The 17394-nt window shown below is 36.8% G+C and overlaps 1 protein-coding gene across 1 annotated transcript; it reads left to right on the top strand.

The window, feature by feature from the left end:
* The first annotated feature begins 11617 nt into the window (after positions 1 to 11617).
* cyp7a1 (cytochrome P450, family 7, subfamily A, polypeptide 1) lies at positions 11618 to 14763 on the top strand. The gene is made up of 6 exons (XM_081374188.1): positions 11618 to 11750; positions 12229 to 12469; positions 12553 to 13157; positions 13401 to 13531; positions 13632 to 13810; positions 13933 to 14763. The coding sequence occupies exons 1-6, from the start codon at positions 11668 to 11670 to the stop codon at positions 14230 to 14232; spliced, it is 1539 nt and encodes a 512-aa protein (XP_081230314.1). The 5' UTR covers positions 11618 to 11667; the 3' UTR covers positions 14233 to 14763.
* Positions 14764 to 17394: the final 2631 nt, after the last annotated feature.

The following is a 17394-nucleotide window of genomic DNA, read 5'->3' as shown; positions in this document are numbered from 1 at the left end:
TTGTCCCTCTGTCTGGGCCCCATCCCGCCAATCGGGCCCTAGGCACGTGCCTAGTTTGCCTTTGCGTTAATCCGGCTCTGACTATAATATAATATAATATGGCCGAATGTCCAATAAAGCTGTTTTACTATATTTTTTGTCAGACAATAGAACGAGTAGCTGTTGAATGACTATTTTTTTATATGTGTAAAATGAATTGAGAGAGTTCGGGAACCGGATGAACTAAAGCACTGTGATAGTGAGTATTACAAGTGATAAGCACAAGTAATAAAATAAAATGGTCAAACTAAATTCTTTAAATATAAAACAAAAGATAATAAGTCCGTCCGTGGAAACAACACTGCTCATTCACGTCTGTTCTGTGCTGCTGCTCCTCTCACAGCCATTCACTGAACAGGGTAGACGCAAAGAGAGGTGTGTGACGGCAAGGAGAACGCAAACCTCGCGCTCGCAGGACTGTGCTGGCAACATTTGGAGGTTACTGAGGTTTGTCCAAAAAGTAGCTAGATTTGTCGCTAGTCGCTTTTTTGAAAAAATGTCGCTAAAGGGGTCTGAAAAGTCGCTAAAAATAGCGACAAAGGCGCTAAGTTGGCAACACTGCATCAGATAGAGTCCCATCCAGGCGCGTAGCCAGTAATGGGCCAGGGCGGCACTGGCCCACCCACATAACTCACTGGCCCGCCCAGGCAAGTTTGATCAAAATACATTTTTAGTTTATTTTTATTATTCAAATGTATTTAAGAAAATATATTAATATAAACCTGATTTATTGTTGACTGGTGTGTGTGTTTAATTCTGTTTCCGAATAAAATGCGTGAAAGCCTCCCTCCGGAACGTAATTGGTTGCTATGGTTGCTAGGGGTTCCGAGTCCGACAGGCAGACTCTCTAGGCGGCGGGCTCTGGCGGCCTTTAGTTCTTTGAAAAATAACTCTGTGACTCTTTGGACTATGATGAGATCATTTCTGTTTTTAATACTAAACCCAGGCACTTGCATCTTGTTTTGTAGAATGAAAACAACAAAGGTAGGCCAGTTGTTTAACTAATTTCCTTAATTTTTGCCCGTGAAGTGATTTAAGGCGAGACACGGCAAAAACATCGGGTTTTTTTTTCACTGGTCAATTTTAAGATTTTGGGCTATTTGTCTTCTTCAATGCATTATTTCAGACTTGTGGTGAGAAAAAAAAATCCAAAATACACATTTAGGTCTTTATTTTACTACATTTTGTCTATTTGCGTCTGTATATTTCTCCTAAATTCAACAAAAGTTGGCGTTGTTAATCAATATGCTGCACCGCGATCGCTTTCTGCACCTGTCATAACACAAACACCGTTGAAAAGCTCTCTACTTTCTCCTGTACACAATGCTGTCGGAACCAAATATGGTAAATTCCTTTAATCAGCAACCAATCGTGAAAGTACAATGGGGCATTTAACTCTAAAAGCGAAATCTCATTGGCTGATATCAATTTCTGACAATATGATTCGTTCAGATGCATCACGTGACGTGCTCTGACATTTTGATGTGTGTTTTTGACTGTTTTTGACTGGGGTTCTGTTCAGTTGTTGGCCATAAATGCTGTGTTATAAGTTTTGATGTGTTTTAGGTGGTTTGTATTGTTGTTGCTGATGATTTGATAAGATATTGTGTCTGTAAATAGTTGTTTCTGCTAAAAAGTATGATTTTTTACATTACAAATCTTTAAATGCTGTTTTCTCAAAATTAGTTGTTTGTCATTCTCCAGAATAACTGAGGAAGTTTTATGGTAATATCTATTATTTTAAAATGTTACCCTATTCACCTGTCTCGCCTTAAAGGAGAACTCCGGTCAATTTTAACATTGAGCTCATTTTTTTGTACATTTGGAGTGCTGTCAATACAGAGAACAACGACAAAAATCGGTGTTGCCTACACCGAGTTATTCTATTTTTAAAATTTGCACCCTATTGACTTCAATGGGGCAAGTAGTAAGCCTGCTTTTTAGCCTCTTAACATCCTTGATGTGTCATTACAAGTGCACAGAAAATGTGAGTGATTCCTTCCGAGTGAAAAATTGACTTAAATGTTAGAAATATTAATAAAAATGAAGTTAATTCAGCCAGCGCTCATACCTCTGTTTACATCCTGTTTTCGGTGGAAGGCCATAGTAATCGATTGTCGAGTTCACGCGCGTGATCATAGGCACTAAACCTATGCGCGTGAACTCGACAATCGATTACTATGGCCTTCCACCGAAAACAGGATGCAAACAGAGGTATGAGCGCTGGCTGAATTAACTTCATTTTTATTAATATCTCTAACATCTACTGCAGTCAGATTCACCCGTGTTCACTCGGAAGGAATCACTCACATTTTCTGTGCACTTGTAATGACACTTAAAGGATGTTAAGAGGCTAAAAAGCAGGCTTGCTACTTGCCCCATTGAAGTCAATAGGGTGCAAATTTTAAAAATAGAATAACTCGGTGTAGGCAACACCGATTTTTGTCGTTGTTCTCTGTATTGACAGCACTCCAAATGTACAAAAAAATAGCTCAATGTTAAAATTGACCGGAGTTCTCCTTTAAGTTACTGGTGTGTTGTGTACTGTATAGCTGAATGCCTTATAGGCTATCCTACTGTACATTGTTTAGTTTAAATTAGTTGCAATTTTTTTGGCACAAAAGCTTAATTTCCACCAGGCTGCATTGTATATGGTTGATTTAACAGAAATTGGGGAGTGTGTTGTTATTCATTTCAAACCATGCTTATTAATATATTATTATTATTTACTTATTAATTATTATTTAAGTAATTTTTTTTCTAGGAAAAACTATTGGCCCACTCACTTTTTCACTGGCCCGCCCAAAATACAATTTCTGCCTACGCCACTGGTCCCATCTGGTGATTAATTATGTGTGACATAACATAAACATTGAATTAATTACACTGGATCCTACCACAAACATATTGGTATTGTTGTGGATCATTTCTATCATTCCCACTGTTATAGTGACAGTGCTGCTGAAATGTCCTGCAGAATATGTAGATACTGTATGCACAATTTATTAGGTTCTAGCCTTGACCTAAAGTGACAGATGCACTTAACTCTCTTGACTGATAATACTGTTGCTATAGGCAGCAATAAAAATAATACAAAACAGAGCAACTATGAGCAGATTTTTAAACGGTTTCAAAAATTTGAATCGCCACTGTGAAGGATGACAGGATAAAAATCGAATAAAATTCAAATAAATCAAATCATTTTGCTTTAATATTCCTCTATTCAGTGCCTGATAAATGCATTCATGATCTTCTTGCCAAAGTTGGATTGTAAAATCTGAGACCCTGTCATGAGTGTCTAATAAAACAGTGTGGTATAACTGTCAGAATAGGAGAATAAACTGGAATCTCAAAGTTTTAGAGATTTAGCCCTGTAGTTGAGTATTTTTGAAGAGGTCAGGGTTTACCTTTACCTATCTGCCTCATTTCATAGTTCAAACAGATAACATACTGACGTATTTACTGGATCATGAATTCAACATACAACATGGCCAGGAAAAATCAATGCTTGTGCAGAAATTCTCCAAATGTCTCTCTACTGTATACATGTCACAGAGTGCACTGAAATAAAAAGCAAACTGACCTTTAACAGATACACATGATATGGGCCGTTTTTGTAAAGAGAGTTGTTTTTGAGGCGATACGTTTGCATTGATTGTACATTTGGAGCACAATAAAATATAACTGATGTAACTGTTTTAGTGTTGAAAATTGATTTTGCAAAATTGTTCCTTATGTGTGTTATGAACGCTGATGTTGAAAGCAGGTGTTTTGGCTGATTTCAGCTGAGTATTTTAGGTTACAGGTGACAAACGTCCTTTTATCTACCATTCCAACTTCAAGGTTAGTTATAGTTTTGCTTTAATGATGTTTTCCTTTTATGGCTCTGTGAGAGTCAAAGTGCATATATGCGCTCAGTCACAGACATGAGCGCCGTGGTACGTTTACGTTTTTTTCATCCAGCAGATGCTATTATCCAAAGCAACATACAAGGAGGAACAGCAGAAGCAGTTTATCATAAGAGTCGATACAATGCAGGTTTCAAGTATAAGGTCGATTAGATCAGAAATTAAATGTGGAAAAAGAGAAAGAGAGAGAGAATTTTTTTAGTTAAATATATTTACATTTATAGTCATTATTTTATAGTTATTATATTAAGTGTCTTTGTTTATGGCTGTGGATTAGTTAAGTTCTTGCATTATAGAGCCTGTAGCTCAAACAGTAGAGCATGGCACTAGCAACGCCAAGGTCATGGATTTGATTCCCTTGGAATTAATTGAAAAAATGTATAGCTTAAACGCAATGTTAAGTCACTTTGGATAAAAGTGCATATGCATAAATAGTAAATGCAAAGTTGGACCTATAAGACATTGTAAATAATGCTTAGCTTATGGTTTTGAAATGAATTCAGTGATGTATAAATATATGATCAAATATAATTAAAATTAGCAAAAGCTTAAAGAACAAATATTTTGATAAAATGTCTTTCCTGTTCAGTTGTTTCTGCAGACTTGCAATGCAATTCATCTAGCTCTTTTTTCTTTTTTTCACTCTATTCTATTGTAGTTTGTATTTGGTGGTGTAAGAAATGCTAATGATTAAAACTTTTTCATGTGCATAATAAGCTGCAATTCTGAAAATATCATAAGCCAAGAATTTCTTCAAAACAGGTTCCCTTTCATTTCACAACATTCCTTGGCATCCGTTCAAAGTGACTGTTGAACGCAATGCAGAGTTTGTCTGGCTATCTCATCAAACAACAGACACATGCTCATGACCATTTGACAGGACAGGCTTATTATACAAGTTGGAGTACCAACTGCAGGACAAAACTATTGGTGCTAGGAAGTATGATGCTTCATACAGAGATTTTGTTCTTTAAAACATTATGTCTTGCCCCCGTGAGCCATATTCTGGAGTACATGTAACTTCATATGTGGTAGATTTTTCCCTAAACCTACTATCTGGGTCTCGTCTACAAATCGACGTCCCCTATCGAATCACTATCACTTGGTAGTAAGGTCTCTACTGTTCTTAACGCGATCCACACTATCACTTGGAAGTAAGGTTTCTAGTGTTTCCCTAAATAACTTGTTTCCCTAAACTACAGCTTACTTCCTGTGCAGGAATAATCGACAAACAGACTTAAGCAAATGTCCTTTAAATGCTTTAATCACGGCCAGGAGATCTTCCCGAGCAGTTCTCAGGGAATCTCTTCCAAGAAGCAAGGCCGGAGGATCTCAGACAAATTCCACTGAGAATCCCACCAGATAACACGGATACAACAGTTTTTATAGAATCGAGACAACAAATAAGATTATAGTGACTAACATGTCACCTTCAATATGATTGGTTCAATTGGTTCAAAAGCCCTAACCTTTCCCTCGCCTCGGTCACTGGCACAAGCAAAATTTGTTTTTGTGATTACTTATCATAAGGTTTGAGAACTAGTCATCTGTCTAGTTTCATTTCCCCTACTTGTTATTTATACACACAAGTCACAAGTTTTCCCCAGAGAGTTTGGAAACATTTAAAAGCATATGGATGTTGTTCCTGCAAGAAAAACAAATGTTAGTTGATTAATTAAAGTTGATTAATTAAAAAATCCATCACATATACCGTAAAAGTAATTATTTGAGCAAGCCTACTGTATATGTGTGATATTAAGTAGCAGTCTTTTCCTGTACTTGCTTGTATGAAATGCAGTAACCACTGACAATGTTGTTGCCAACTAAAGTTGGGATAAAATCCAGTGGAATGTGCTTCTCTTCACAGTCTCTGACGTATTATTTTCATTGATGTGATCTCAGGGCTATAGTTTCAAGTCAGTTGTGGGTATGGATAGAGATAGTATTCAAGCTAAACAATTGAATAAATTTATGTATGATAGAGATTTCACCAGCTAATTTCGAATTAGTTAAAATGATGTTACAACTCACCCTGTGTTACAACATGCATTACCCCATCTCCACTACATTGTCCTGTGTTGTATAATCTTTTTGCAGTCCAAGTGCTTTGGACAGTTATGTTACGACCCTCACCGTCTGATCAGCAATGATAAGTCTTTTTTTTATAGGTGAAAAGCTTTTAGATGTTATATAACAAATTAAACAAGGTGTCCTACTGATTCAGATTATATACAAAACCAGAACTTTTACTTTCTTACATCAAAATAGCTTTTGTTTGTTTGTTTATATTCTATTCTTTAAATATCCTTTTTATTTTATACTTTTTAAGAATCTTATCTTCTACTGTTACCTAATTTCCCTAAACCAGGGTTTTTCAAACATTCCCTTAAATAGTTCAGGCCTGGAGTCTTTGCTCAGCTTCACAAGCAAGAGTTTTCTTTTCAAACAAATTTACCCTGCACATAAAGTTTGTGTAAATAGCCAAAAGCCAAGTTGGATGGGCACTATATTAAACATATTCTTCTTTCTCTTTCCTGTATTTTACCTGTATTTTACCATTATTGGCCCTTATAATCAGTGATGGGAAGTAACTGATTACATGTAAATGGGATTACGTAATAATATTCCAAAAATTGTAATTAGATTATATTACATTTTAAAATACTTGTAACTACAGTAACTTTTCTATTGATTACATGATTAAATGTTATTCTCCCAAAAGCAGTAAATTATTCATAATTCATTCTATTTGTTTGTTATATTTTACATTTTTCTTTCTTCAAAAGTCTTCTTCAGAAGGTCTTCTAGGTTTATGGAATCACACACACAGACCACTAGTCATGTGCTGATCACTGAAAACTGAGACCCACACACAGGCACGGATTTAGAAAGCAGAGGTAACCAAATCTTGGAGGCCCCCCTCCCCTCTTGTAGGCTCATAGCCTAAACTAACGCATCATCTTAATTCTTAGAAACAGTAAAAGGAAGCTGTGGGTTTTTCTTTACTTTAAAACAAAACCATTTTCTCCAACTCCATTTCTTGTAATGTTAACTGTGACAGCAAAGGAGATCTATAATGCACTGTTAGACATTTTATCGTATTTTTGCCGGAACTTACTGGCAGCACTTACCGCAATTTAATTTTACAGTATGATGGCCTTACTGCAATTTAATTTTACAGTAAGATGCCCTTACCGCAATTTAATTTACAGTATGTTGCCCTTACCGTAAGTTCATTCTACAGTAAGATGCCCTTACTGCAATTTAATTTTTACAGTAAGATGCCCATACCACAATTTCACTTTACAGTATTATACCCTTACTGCAACTTATTTTTACAGTATAAAACAGTACTATTTTATTATTTATATTTTACATGAATGCTATTGAATTTAATAAATTCCAAAAAAGTGACTTGAGTCCATGTACATCAGCATATTCTTTATTCACTGTCACAATCAATTACATCCATTTTATTTTTTTTATTGTGATGCAACATTAGGCAAGGCAGTTTTATTCATATAGCACATGTCATACACTTTGGCAATTAAAAGTGCTTTTCACAGTAAGGAATTAAAATAATCACAAAATAAAAGCAAGGAAAATTAAAGTGCCCCTATTATGGATTTTTGAAAATGACCTTTCATGCAGTGTGTAACAGCTCTAAGGCCTCGTTTACACTGTAAGTGAAATGTAACCCAATTCCGATTTTTTGCTCATATGTGACACAGATCGGATGTGTTCTATGAACGTGTAAACAGGAAAAAAAAGGCATGTATTTGGATATTTTGAGATCGGTTTCAGGCCTCATTCATATGTGGAAATAAATCAGATATAAATCAGATATGTGCCAATTTATTTTGTGTAGGTCTCCTGCTAACTGGCTAACTCATGTTATCACTGTCTTACTTAAATACCTATGCTAATCAGTTTGTGGGCCACTATTACCAATAACTGTGTCTTTTAATGCAGATTATCTGTCGTTCTCACTACTTTGAGGAAAGATTAAGCATGGAGCAAGATTTGTTTTACCAACGTTTATGTTACATCAGTCAGTCACGCTAGAGCTCGGCTAATGTATGCACTGTAATTGATACAGTTTCCACGTGTTCATCGCAATAAATTAGAAAAATACTCTGTAAATAAATAAGTACAAGTAAAATAATCGGTTTGTTTGATGTACATGCACTTGTTAATGCTGATGGTGAGGAATTACAGTTGCAACATCTCATAATGTACCTCAAACTGAGAAGTGTATCACTGAGAAACGTCCTGCTCGAGTCATCCTTGCGATGGAGGTTCGGGTTGAATAACTAGTTCTTCCAGTGTTTGGACTGATATGGTAAAATCGACGTCATCGTTTGTTACTGTGTTTAGTTTATGGTGTAGGAAGTCACAGGCAAAAAACTGATCTGATCATGATACCTTTTGTGTGCAAATAAATTATTGTTAACACACATACACACAAACACTCATTAATTAATTTTATTTTAATTTAATTTAATCTAAAAAAAATTACACACAGTTAGTGGGGTCTTGGAGGCCCCTAGGCACCGGCCCAATGGTAAATCCGGCCTTGCCCACACAGCATTTCATCACTGCATTTACAGAAATCATTTCACATGTAAGAAGAGTTTTCTTTAGAGTTTAAATAAGAGTTTTTTTTTCTCAAAATTGCATAGTCAGCTTCTGATGAACACATTAATTATTATTTGAATTATTACTGTCTCTGGAAGGCTTTTGACTTTCAAACACATTAAAATGTACAAATTATGGGTAGGGATGGGTAGGGATTTGTTTAGGGGTAATTTTCAGACAGTAATGTTGTTCTAGGATCAACAAAATATGTCCATGTCTTACCTGGCAAAACCATCACAGTGGCCCAATAATATGGAGAATTTATCTAAAAAAAAAAATGCATGTACTTTTACTGTTCCTGTTTCATCAACACGAACTTGAACAAATATGGTATTTCCAAGACTTTACATATGGAGTAATGGCTAATGTTTAATAAAAACCTATTTTCAGTTCAATTCAATCTTTAAATGCACGTGAGAATAACAGCAGACATAAAGCTTATGAATGCCTTCATGCTATTGTGGTAGATTTTTCCCTAAACCTAACTTTCTGGGTCTCGTCTACAAATCGACTGTTTCATCGTCTACTCGTCTACTGTCGAAGTTTAGTCTATCTGGGTCTCACAAAAAAAAACAAAAAAAAAAACAAACAGAACATTGAGTCCATTTTCAAAGTTCCATTTGACCAAGGTTACATTAGCTGCGTTTCCACTGTCGGGCCAGGGCCGGGCCGTGCTAGTGCGTGCCAGGGCCAGTCGCGTTTCCACTGTCACTTCCGGGGCTTGATCGGGGCTTACTCGGGGCCAACGGCCAGGATTTCTGGCCCGTCGAATACCTTGGGCCAAAGCGTTTTTTACCGTTTGGAGACGGCAGCGCCGGATGATTCTGTCAGCATTAAAGACTTAAAAATAAAATAATTTAAATCGCGTTCATGTTTGAATGCCTTCTGTTTGTGATGCAAAAGACTATGCGCACTAGCCGTTACCATAGTAAACATAGTAAACGCTTGAAGATACGCATAGTAAAAAAAGGCCCTGGCCCGACAGTGGAAACGCGGCTATTGAGTCAAAGGTTTGTTAGAAGGTTAGTTCGGCTACATCCTAAATAAAAGGAAGTAAGAATTATTTCGTTGAATGGAAAGTTATTCACCATCAGACATAAAAATGGGAAGTGTGATAAAAGTTGATAATAAGTTTAAAATCTAAAGTCAGATTTCCATGGTTATTAACATAATTAATCTTATCTATAAAAAATCCACCGCACTATATAGCTGAGCCCCCTCACACTTTTTATTGGTATGTACATATGATGCTACATTTCACTTTTCAAACATTTTGTAACGGTTTGTGAGCTGAACAAACTATGAGGAAAGAGGCTCTCTGAGGATACAGTATATAGTGATTTGATTGCAGCAGATTGTTTGGTTTATCTGCAGTTTCAAGGTCAAACGAATGCCTGGCCATCACAGTGTTAATTATTAAAGTTGATGAACATGGCCTTCATCTGGACCTTATCAATAAAGTTAACTCATTTCAGGGAGACACGTCACACATATTAAGATTCAAACGGTGCTTTTGATAAGATCAGCAATACATTGGCACTTAAAGCTGATTATTGATCTTTTGGTAACATTTTTAAATAAGGTCTCATTAGCTGCAGGTCCATTAAATAATATCAACAAATATTGATTTGATTTTAATAATGCATAAGTGAATGTTGAAATTAACATGAACTTTGAGCTTTTAAATAATTTTTAAAATTTTACTTCATGTTAATAATGTAGCTAATAACATTAACAAATTAAACCTTATTATTGTTGCCGATCCATTAAGTTGGCAATAATACCTGAGAAGAATTTTGAATTCATTTTAATCTTAATTCTCAGAATGCTGCATGCAGGTGTAATAGATTATATGCCCAGAGGTAACAAAACAAGGTGTGTTAGTAATTTTCCATTCCTAAAATCATGTCTATGCTCATTCACTCTGATTATTTGTCTGATGAATGTCATCATATTAAACCAGCCTGAACAAGGCGGTTATTAAAATGTTACTTACTAGCTCATGTCAGTGAGTTTTTAAACAGGATGTCTGACTCTAAACTGACTGAACTCACTAATGCTTTTAGTTTTTCGGGCAGAGCACCAGTTACCAATGTTCTGTGACCGTTCATCCAGAAGTGACCTGTCACATTAAGGTTACAATAGTGTAAACTTCTAGTTCTTGCTTAACAAATAAACACTTTGCCAATTCATACAGCTTTTTGACCTCTCCTCATCACCAGGACAGGGAAATACTCAGAAGACCTCTGCTGAAAATATGACTAATCATTTGCTACACTTGCTCATCTGACACAATCAAGCTGCAAAACAGAATATAAATTATTTTAGACACAACTGGTGTAGCATAAGAGCGATATCATTTTTTAAAAATATATTAAATGTAATGATGGATGAGATTGTTTGTTTTAATTTGTGACACTGATGCAACCAATCTTTTAGTCATCAATAGATTTTGTGTCGCAATCAAAACATTGACTTAAAAAAATAGCATGTAGGCATACGCATTCGTTGTTAAAAACTAGTCTTGTTGTCTTCAGTTGACGTTGTCTGAAAGACCTGTGGTTGTGAAATATGGGTTTCTTTAGCAATATATCCACAGAAATGAATTTGCATATTTACATAGCATGGCTTTAGCATATCTACAGAGAATGGTTAGGCCATTGCTTCTTAAAAAACTGACACTTAAAAAGCATGACTTAATCGACATGTTTAAATTTTTTAAATGAGTTTCAGAGAGTAAAAAAAAAAAAAAAAAAAAAAAACACACATCAAAGACCTTGAAGCTGTTTCCCAACTTTGCAGTACTATCAAAGTACAGTCTACTGGCTCTCAGGTGGAGGTGTCCATGGACTCCGTTCAAGGACAAGCACACAAACACATATACACCTATCCAGGTTTTTTTTTCTTAAAGGTATCTGGCACGTTTTCAGAAAAAAAGTGTTGGAGGCAGTCATTAGTTGAGGTTACGTCAGGGGCAGTGGCTTGTGGTGAATCGTATATAAACAGGGCTAAGAGTGCATGAGTGCATCTTCAAGGATTACAGCCACACTCTAGTTCCTCCAGTTTTTGTCTCCCAGCAGTTATGATCTTAAGCATTGCCCTCATTTGGGCCATAGTGGTTGGGCTCTGTTGCTGTCTTTGGCTTATCACAGGAATACGCAGAAGGTAAATACCCACAGATCTGTGCAAGGGCGTAGATTTGGTTTGAACATTGGGGGGGTTGAAGTTTGGGTCTGCATATTTTTCATGTGATCATGGTATAAATATTGGGGGGGGGTTGTTATGCATAGATTTAAATATTGGGAGGGTTATCTCCCCCCCAACCCCCCTACAAATTACACCCCTGGATCTGTGACTAAAAGCTTCACTGATCTTAGAAACATCATGGGAATGGTGGGATTCGCATCTGTTTGACAACTGATGTTATGTAATGCTTAATGACTTGAACTCGCAGGGTACTTCTTAAATTAAAGATGTAAGATATTCAAAAAAAAAAAAAAAATCTTTGTATGGTATTGCATAGAATCAAGAGCAAGTTCTTTTAAGTTCTCTAAAACCTAAACTACATGACAGAACGTTTCTTGTTCTTAAACACTGTATTTATGAGCTGTTTTGTAATTGTTTGACATTGTGGGTGTTTCAGACAGCCCGGGGAGCCTCCAGTGGAAAATGGCTGGATCCCTTACCTTGGCTGTGCTCTTCAGTTTGGGGCAAACCCTTTGGAGTTTCTTCGCAGCAGACAGAAGAAATATGGTCACATTTTTACATGCAAGATCGCTGGGCAGTATGTCCATTTCCTTTGTGATCCATTCTCCTATCACTCCGTCATCCGCCAAGGAAGGCATCTGGACTGGAAGAAATTTCACTTTGATGCCTCTGCAAAGGTACTGGAAATAACTTTTGGATTATTTAACTACAAAATTAACTACTTAAGTTGACATATAATGACATGCATTTGTTCTTGCAGGCATTTGGTCATGAGAGCATGGATCCAAGCCATGGTTACACCACCGAAAATCTGCATCAGACCTTCCTAAAGACCCTGCAAGGAGACGCCTTGTCTTCTCTAATTGAGACCATGATGGAAAACCTTCAGAGCACCATGTTGCAGTCAGGCATGCTGAAGGCCGAAACTTCCAAGTGGCAGAGCGATGGTATTTTTGCCTTCTGCTACAAGACCATGTTTGAAGCTGGCTACCTGACCCTCTTTGGAAAGGAATTGGATGGGGACCAGAGCATTGCACGTCAGCAAGCCCAAAAAGCTCTGGTGCTCAATGCTCTGGAGAACTTTAAAGAATTTGATAAGATCTTTCCTGCTCTGATCGCTGGCCTCCCCATTCACGTTTTCAAGAGTGCCTACAGTGCTCGCGAGAACCTCGCCAAGACTATGCTTCACGAGAACCTCAGCAAGCGTACCAATATGTCTGACCTCGTATCCTTGCGCATGCTCTTGAATGACACATTATCTACCTTCAATGAGCTGAGTAAAGCCAGGACCCATGTGGCCATACTGTGGGCTTCACAAGCCAACACTTTACCTGCAACCTTCTGGACCTTGTTCTATATGATCAGGTACAACTCATACTCAGCCTGCATGAAACTGCACAGTAGTCACTCCCCAGAGTTATAAACCAGCATAGATAAATACAGTAATTGTAGTATGGAGATAAGCATTAGAGTGTTCTTGGAAAAGACATTTACTGTACCCATATGGAAGCGTTAAACTGTGAAACTGATCTATATTATTGTACACAACAGAGAACAGTTCAATAATGTACTTGTTAGGATGATGACAAAACTTCTGCTTGTTTTCAGGTGCCCTGCCGCCATGAAAGCTGCTACCGAGGAGGTGAGGCGAATGTTTGAAAGTTCTCATCAGAAAGTCGACCCCCCAAATTCTCGACTTGTACTAACAAGGGAACAGTTGGACAACATGCCAGTTCTAGGTGGGAAACAATTTGAAAATATCTCAACATTTATGTATTCAACATTCTTAACATAGCCTACCAAAAGGTCATGTGGAGTAAAGCTTCCCTGCAATTTCAGACAGTGTCATTAAAGAGGCGATGAGACTGTCCAGTGCGTCCCTGAATGTGAGAATGGCCAAGAGTGATTTCCTTCTTCACCTGGACAACAATGAGTCTTACCACATCCGTAAAGATGATGTAATAGCTCTATACCCCCCCATGATTCACTTTGATCCTGAGGTCTATGACAATCCTCTGGTGAGTATTATGTTCTTTGCTGGTGTTTAAAAGATAAATAGCAGCTTTCACCTGAGAAAAATATTTGAATTAACCTGTACATTTTATCTTTTATCTTTATCTTTTTTCTTTGCCACAAACAGACATACAAGTACGATAGATACCTTGACGAGAATGGGCAGGAGAAGACCAGCTTTTACAGAAACGGACGCAAACTTCGATACTACTACATGCCCTTTGGCTCTGGGGTGACCAAGTGTCCGGGCCGTTTCTTTGCAGTGCACGAGATTAAGCAGTTCCTGTCTCTGTTGCTAGCGTACTTTGAGATGGAACTTTTGGACTCTGATGTGAAAGAACCACCGTTGGACCAGTCTCGGGCCGGACTGGGTGTTTTGCAGCCCACCTATGATGTTGACTTTCGATATAGACTCAAATTTCACTAAGGATCTCACACTTATTTATTGACTGTTGACTTAAGCTGTAAATAATGTACATTTTGCATCATGTCCAAGTAGACAAATGTGAATTGTGTTTTCTTTCTATTCAATTTGATTAGAGAGAGATTTTAGGAAGTTTGAAAGGAACTTCAGAGCTCTCCTTTTAAATTTTTCAGTAACATTTACTGCACTTGTGCTGTGTATTCATAGTATTCTTCTCAGTTCTTAAACTATCTGGCATTATTGAAAAAAAAAAATTGTACATTGCATAGAAAATAATCACCCACATCCTCTTTCGCTGGCTGTTCACCATTTTTGTAAAGTTATGTACTTTGTGAATTTTATTTTGAATGTACAGAGCAAATTTTTTTTAACCAAATACCTGAGTGTGTCTTTTTCACCCGCCGTTTAAAGGTGTTGTAAGCGATTTTACATGGAATTATATGCAGATGATCCTACCCCTTGAAATATATCAATGAAATAACTGTCCTGATCTGATGTATCACAATGATCTCTGTAACAGCCTCTGTAAACAGTAAAAAAAAAAAAAAAGCCAGAATCTAGACTAGCCAGTCAGAGGTTTTTTGAGAAGCTTTCTCACGTTTTGAAAAATAAAATGATATTTAAATATGAAACTTAAACTGCCAGTAGGTAGCAGCAAGTCACTGTAAAAAAGTGAGTTATTAGCCACTTTACCAACTTCGGGCCGAACAGATCTAAGAATGCTAAGGAATGATTCCAGTTATATTTCCACTAGAGCGCATATTACTAATGCGCTCTTTAAATAACCAAAAAAATATTGTGCAGTCTATTTCAGTTGCCTCAAAATAGCAACGCGCCAACAATCCGCCTGAACACACCTCATTTTCAGACCAGCACGTCCATAGCCGGAGAAATGGTCGCAAATGCATTTGCTATTTAAACAACTTACAATGCAGGACATGAAAATGATAACTGGGTCGGGCTGAAACTAGCAAAAAACCCTTGTGTCGCGCCTGGGTGTATAATAGGGCCCAATGACTGTGCGAATATCAGTTACCAGTAATATCCTATACTTGTTGCAAGCATGATACTTGCTAAATAAATTACTGTAGATATCGCATGTGGATTTTAACTGATATAGGATTTCCAGGGCTCAAGTACTATAGTTGATATAGTTTTTTATAAACTCTACATTTTACTGTAGACTGTATAAACAATGACTGTGCTGGTTTTAGTTGGTGTCCCAACCTGGTCAGGCTGGTCTGTTTGCTGGTTTTAGAATTTTTTGTTGCGTTTCAGCCTGGGAGGCCAGCATAAATTAGCTAAGACCAAAGCAGCATAGGCTGGTTTTTAAAGGACATTAGTGCTGTCAAATCGATTAATCGCATCTAACATTAAAGTTTTTGTTTACATAATATATGTGTGTGTGTGTACATATTATTATATTTATATAAATTATATATATGTCTGTGTAATTGTGTGTACTGTATATATATATATATGTGTGTGTGTATACAGACACGCGTACAAACACACACAGATATATTATGTAAACAACATTTTTTTATGTTAGATGTGAATAATCGATTTGACAGCACTAATTAATAAAACATATAATACTAATAATGTAATCTAGCCAATTGATTATACACAATCCCAATGAATGTTTAAAAGCACACAATTTTTTACCTTAACCTGTTTACCTTTTCCTTAGCATTTGTTAGGTCTAAGAATGCCAAATAGTCAAAAGTAATCCTAACATAGACCTAAATTTAGTTGATAAACACATGGATTGTGTTAGAGAGATTGTGTCAAGGACGATTTGCAACCACTAGGCACAAGGTATGCAAATATTAAAGTGACTCTAAGTAAACCCGGGCAGACGATGCGTCAGCTGCCTTCATGGAACAACGTGAATGAGTGTACTCGAGCGCACTGCTGTACGCTTTGACCTTGAGCTGATTATGTAACAAACATGCCAACACGAACTACAATTTGCTAAAGGATTTGAAGTTTAGATTAAACTCAGCATATGATGCCTTCAAAGTTTAATTAATTATGATTGACATAAAGATCAGTGTCTTGTGATAACATTATGTGTCATAATAATTCAGATTTGTTTCACCATTGGTCTCGTAGGTGATGTGCAATAGCTGAATACGTGTTAAATTACATTTCTAAAGAAGCAGGATACTGATGTCAGAGAAGATATCTAATTCAGTACAGAATAGATGAGAGTGGTTAATTTTTGCCTTTTTTTGTGAACCTGATGACAGTCAGCAGACAGATGCTGTTTGCCAGTGTAAATAAAACATCTGAATTAGTTGTTTGCCTGTGATCTGGATAGCCTTATCTTGCAGGGCTGGAGTTGTTTGTGCAAGACAATAAAGGGGAAATGTCTGTCACGATATTATAGGTTATCAAGCATGCTGAAACTTATATTACATGTCAACTTAAGACTTTTAGGCTATAGGCATTTGGATGGAGTATCATTAATTGATAGAAAAAGCATATATATGGTGTAATTGAAAAGTGAGTTCATTGTTTTATACTATCTTAACTGCTTCATAAAGATTATCTCAAGGTCATTGCAATTTAGGCTAATGCTTTAGATGATATGGAGTTCCGATATGGAAATTAACCATCTAGAAGCAACGTTTCTGCTGTAGCTGAAGGCTGGCCATTTTTACAGAGTGTTTAATGGATTTGCTCGCCTCACTTTTTCAATACCTGAAGAGACAGATAAATCATTTAACATGCAAACGAGACTGAAGCGTTCTGTGTGAAGTAGAATGCGGCTGCAAAAAGGGATTTAAATGTTTGAGGGGAAAAATCTGGCACAGTCTCATCTGGCACAGGCTATATTGTTCTTTTGTTTTCGCATACCATAGTCATGTACTGTAACAATGAAACAGAAACAAGTGTATAAATTAGAATGAAAGTAGACGAAGGTTTAATGACAATGGTGGGTTATAAAATGGCAAAGAATATTAATCATTTGGTTAATATTATGCTGATTATTGCAGGAAACCCTTTACCTTGTTGTTTGTCTCGTAACATCTGGAACTGGGTTGAAAAGCTTGGGATTGGGACAGTATTTTATGGGTCTAAACTAGAAGTTGCCTCGACCCAGATTCCACTCCAAACTATATTTTAGAATGAGCTCATCCCCAAAATGGCTTAATT

This window comes from Scardinius erythrophthalmus (genome assembly GCF_964197995.2).
Source record: "Scardinius erythrophthalmus genome assembly, chromosome: 9".
NCBI classification, from domain to species: Eukaryota; Metazoa; Chordata; class Actinopteri; order Cypriniformes; family Leuciscidae; genus Scardinius; species Scardinius erythrophthalmus.
The sequence above is the reverse complement of the archived record's forward strand: the minus strand, read 5'-3'. Positions and strand labels throughout refer to the sequence as shown.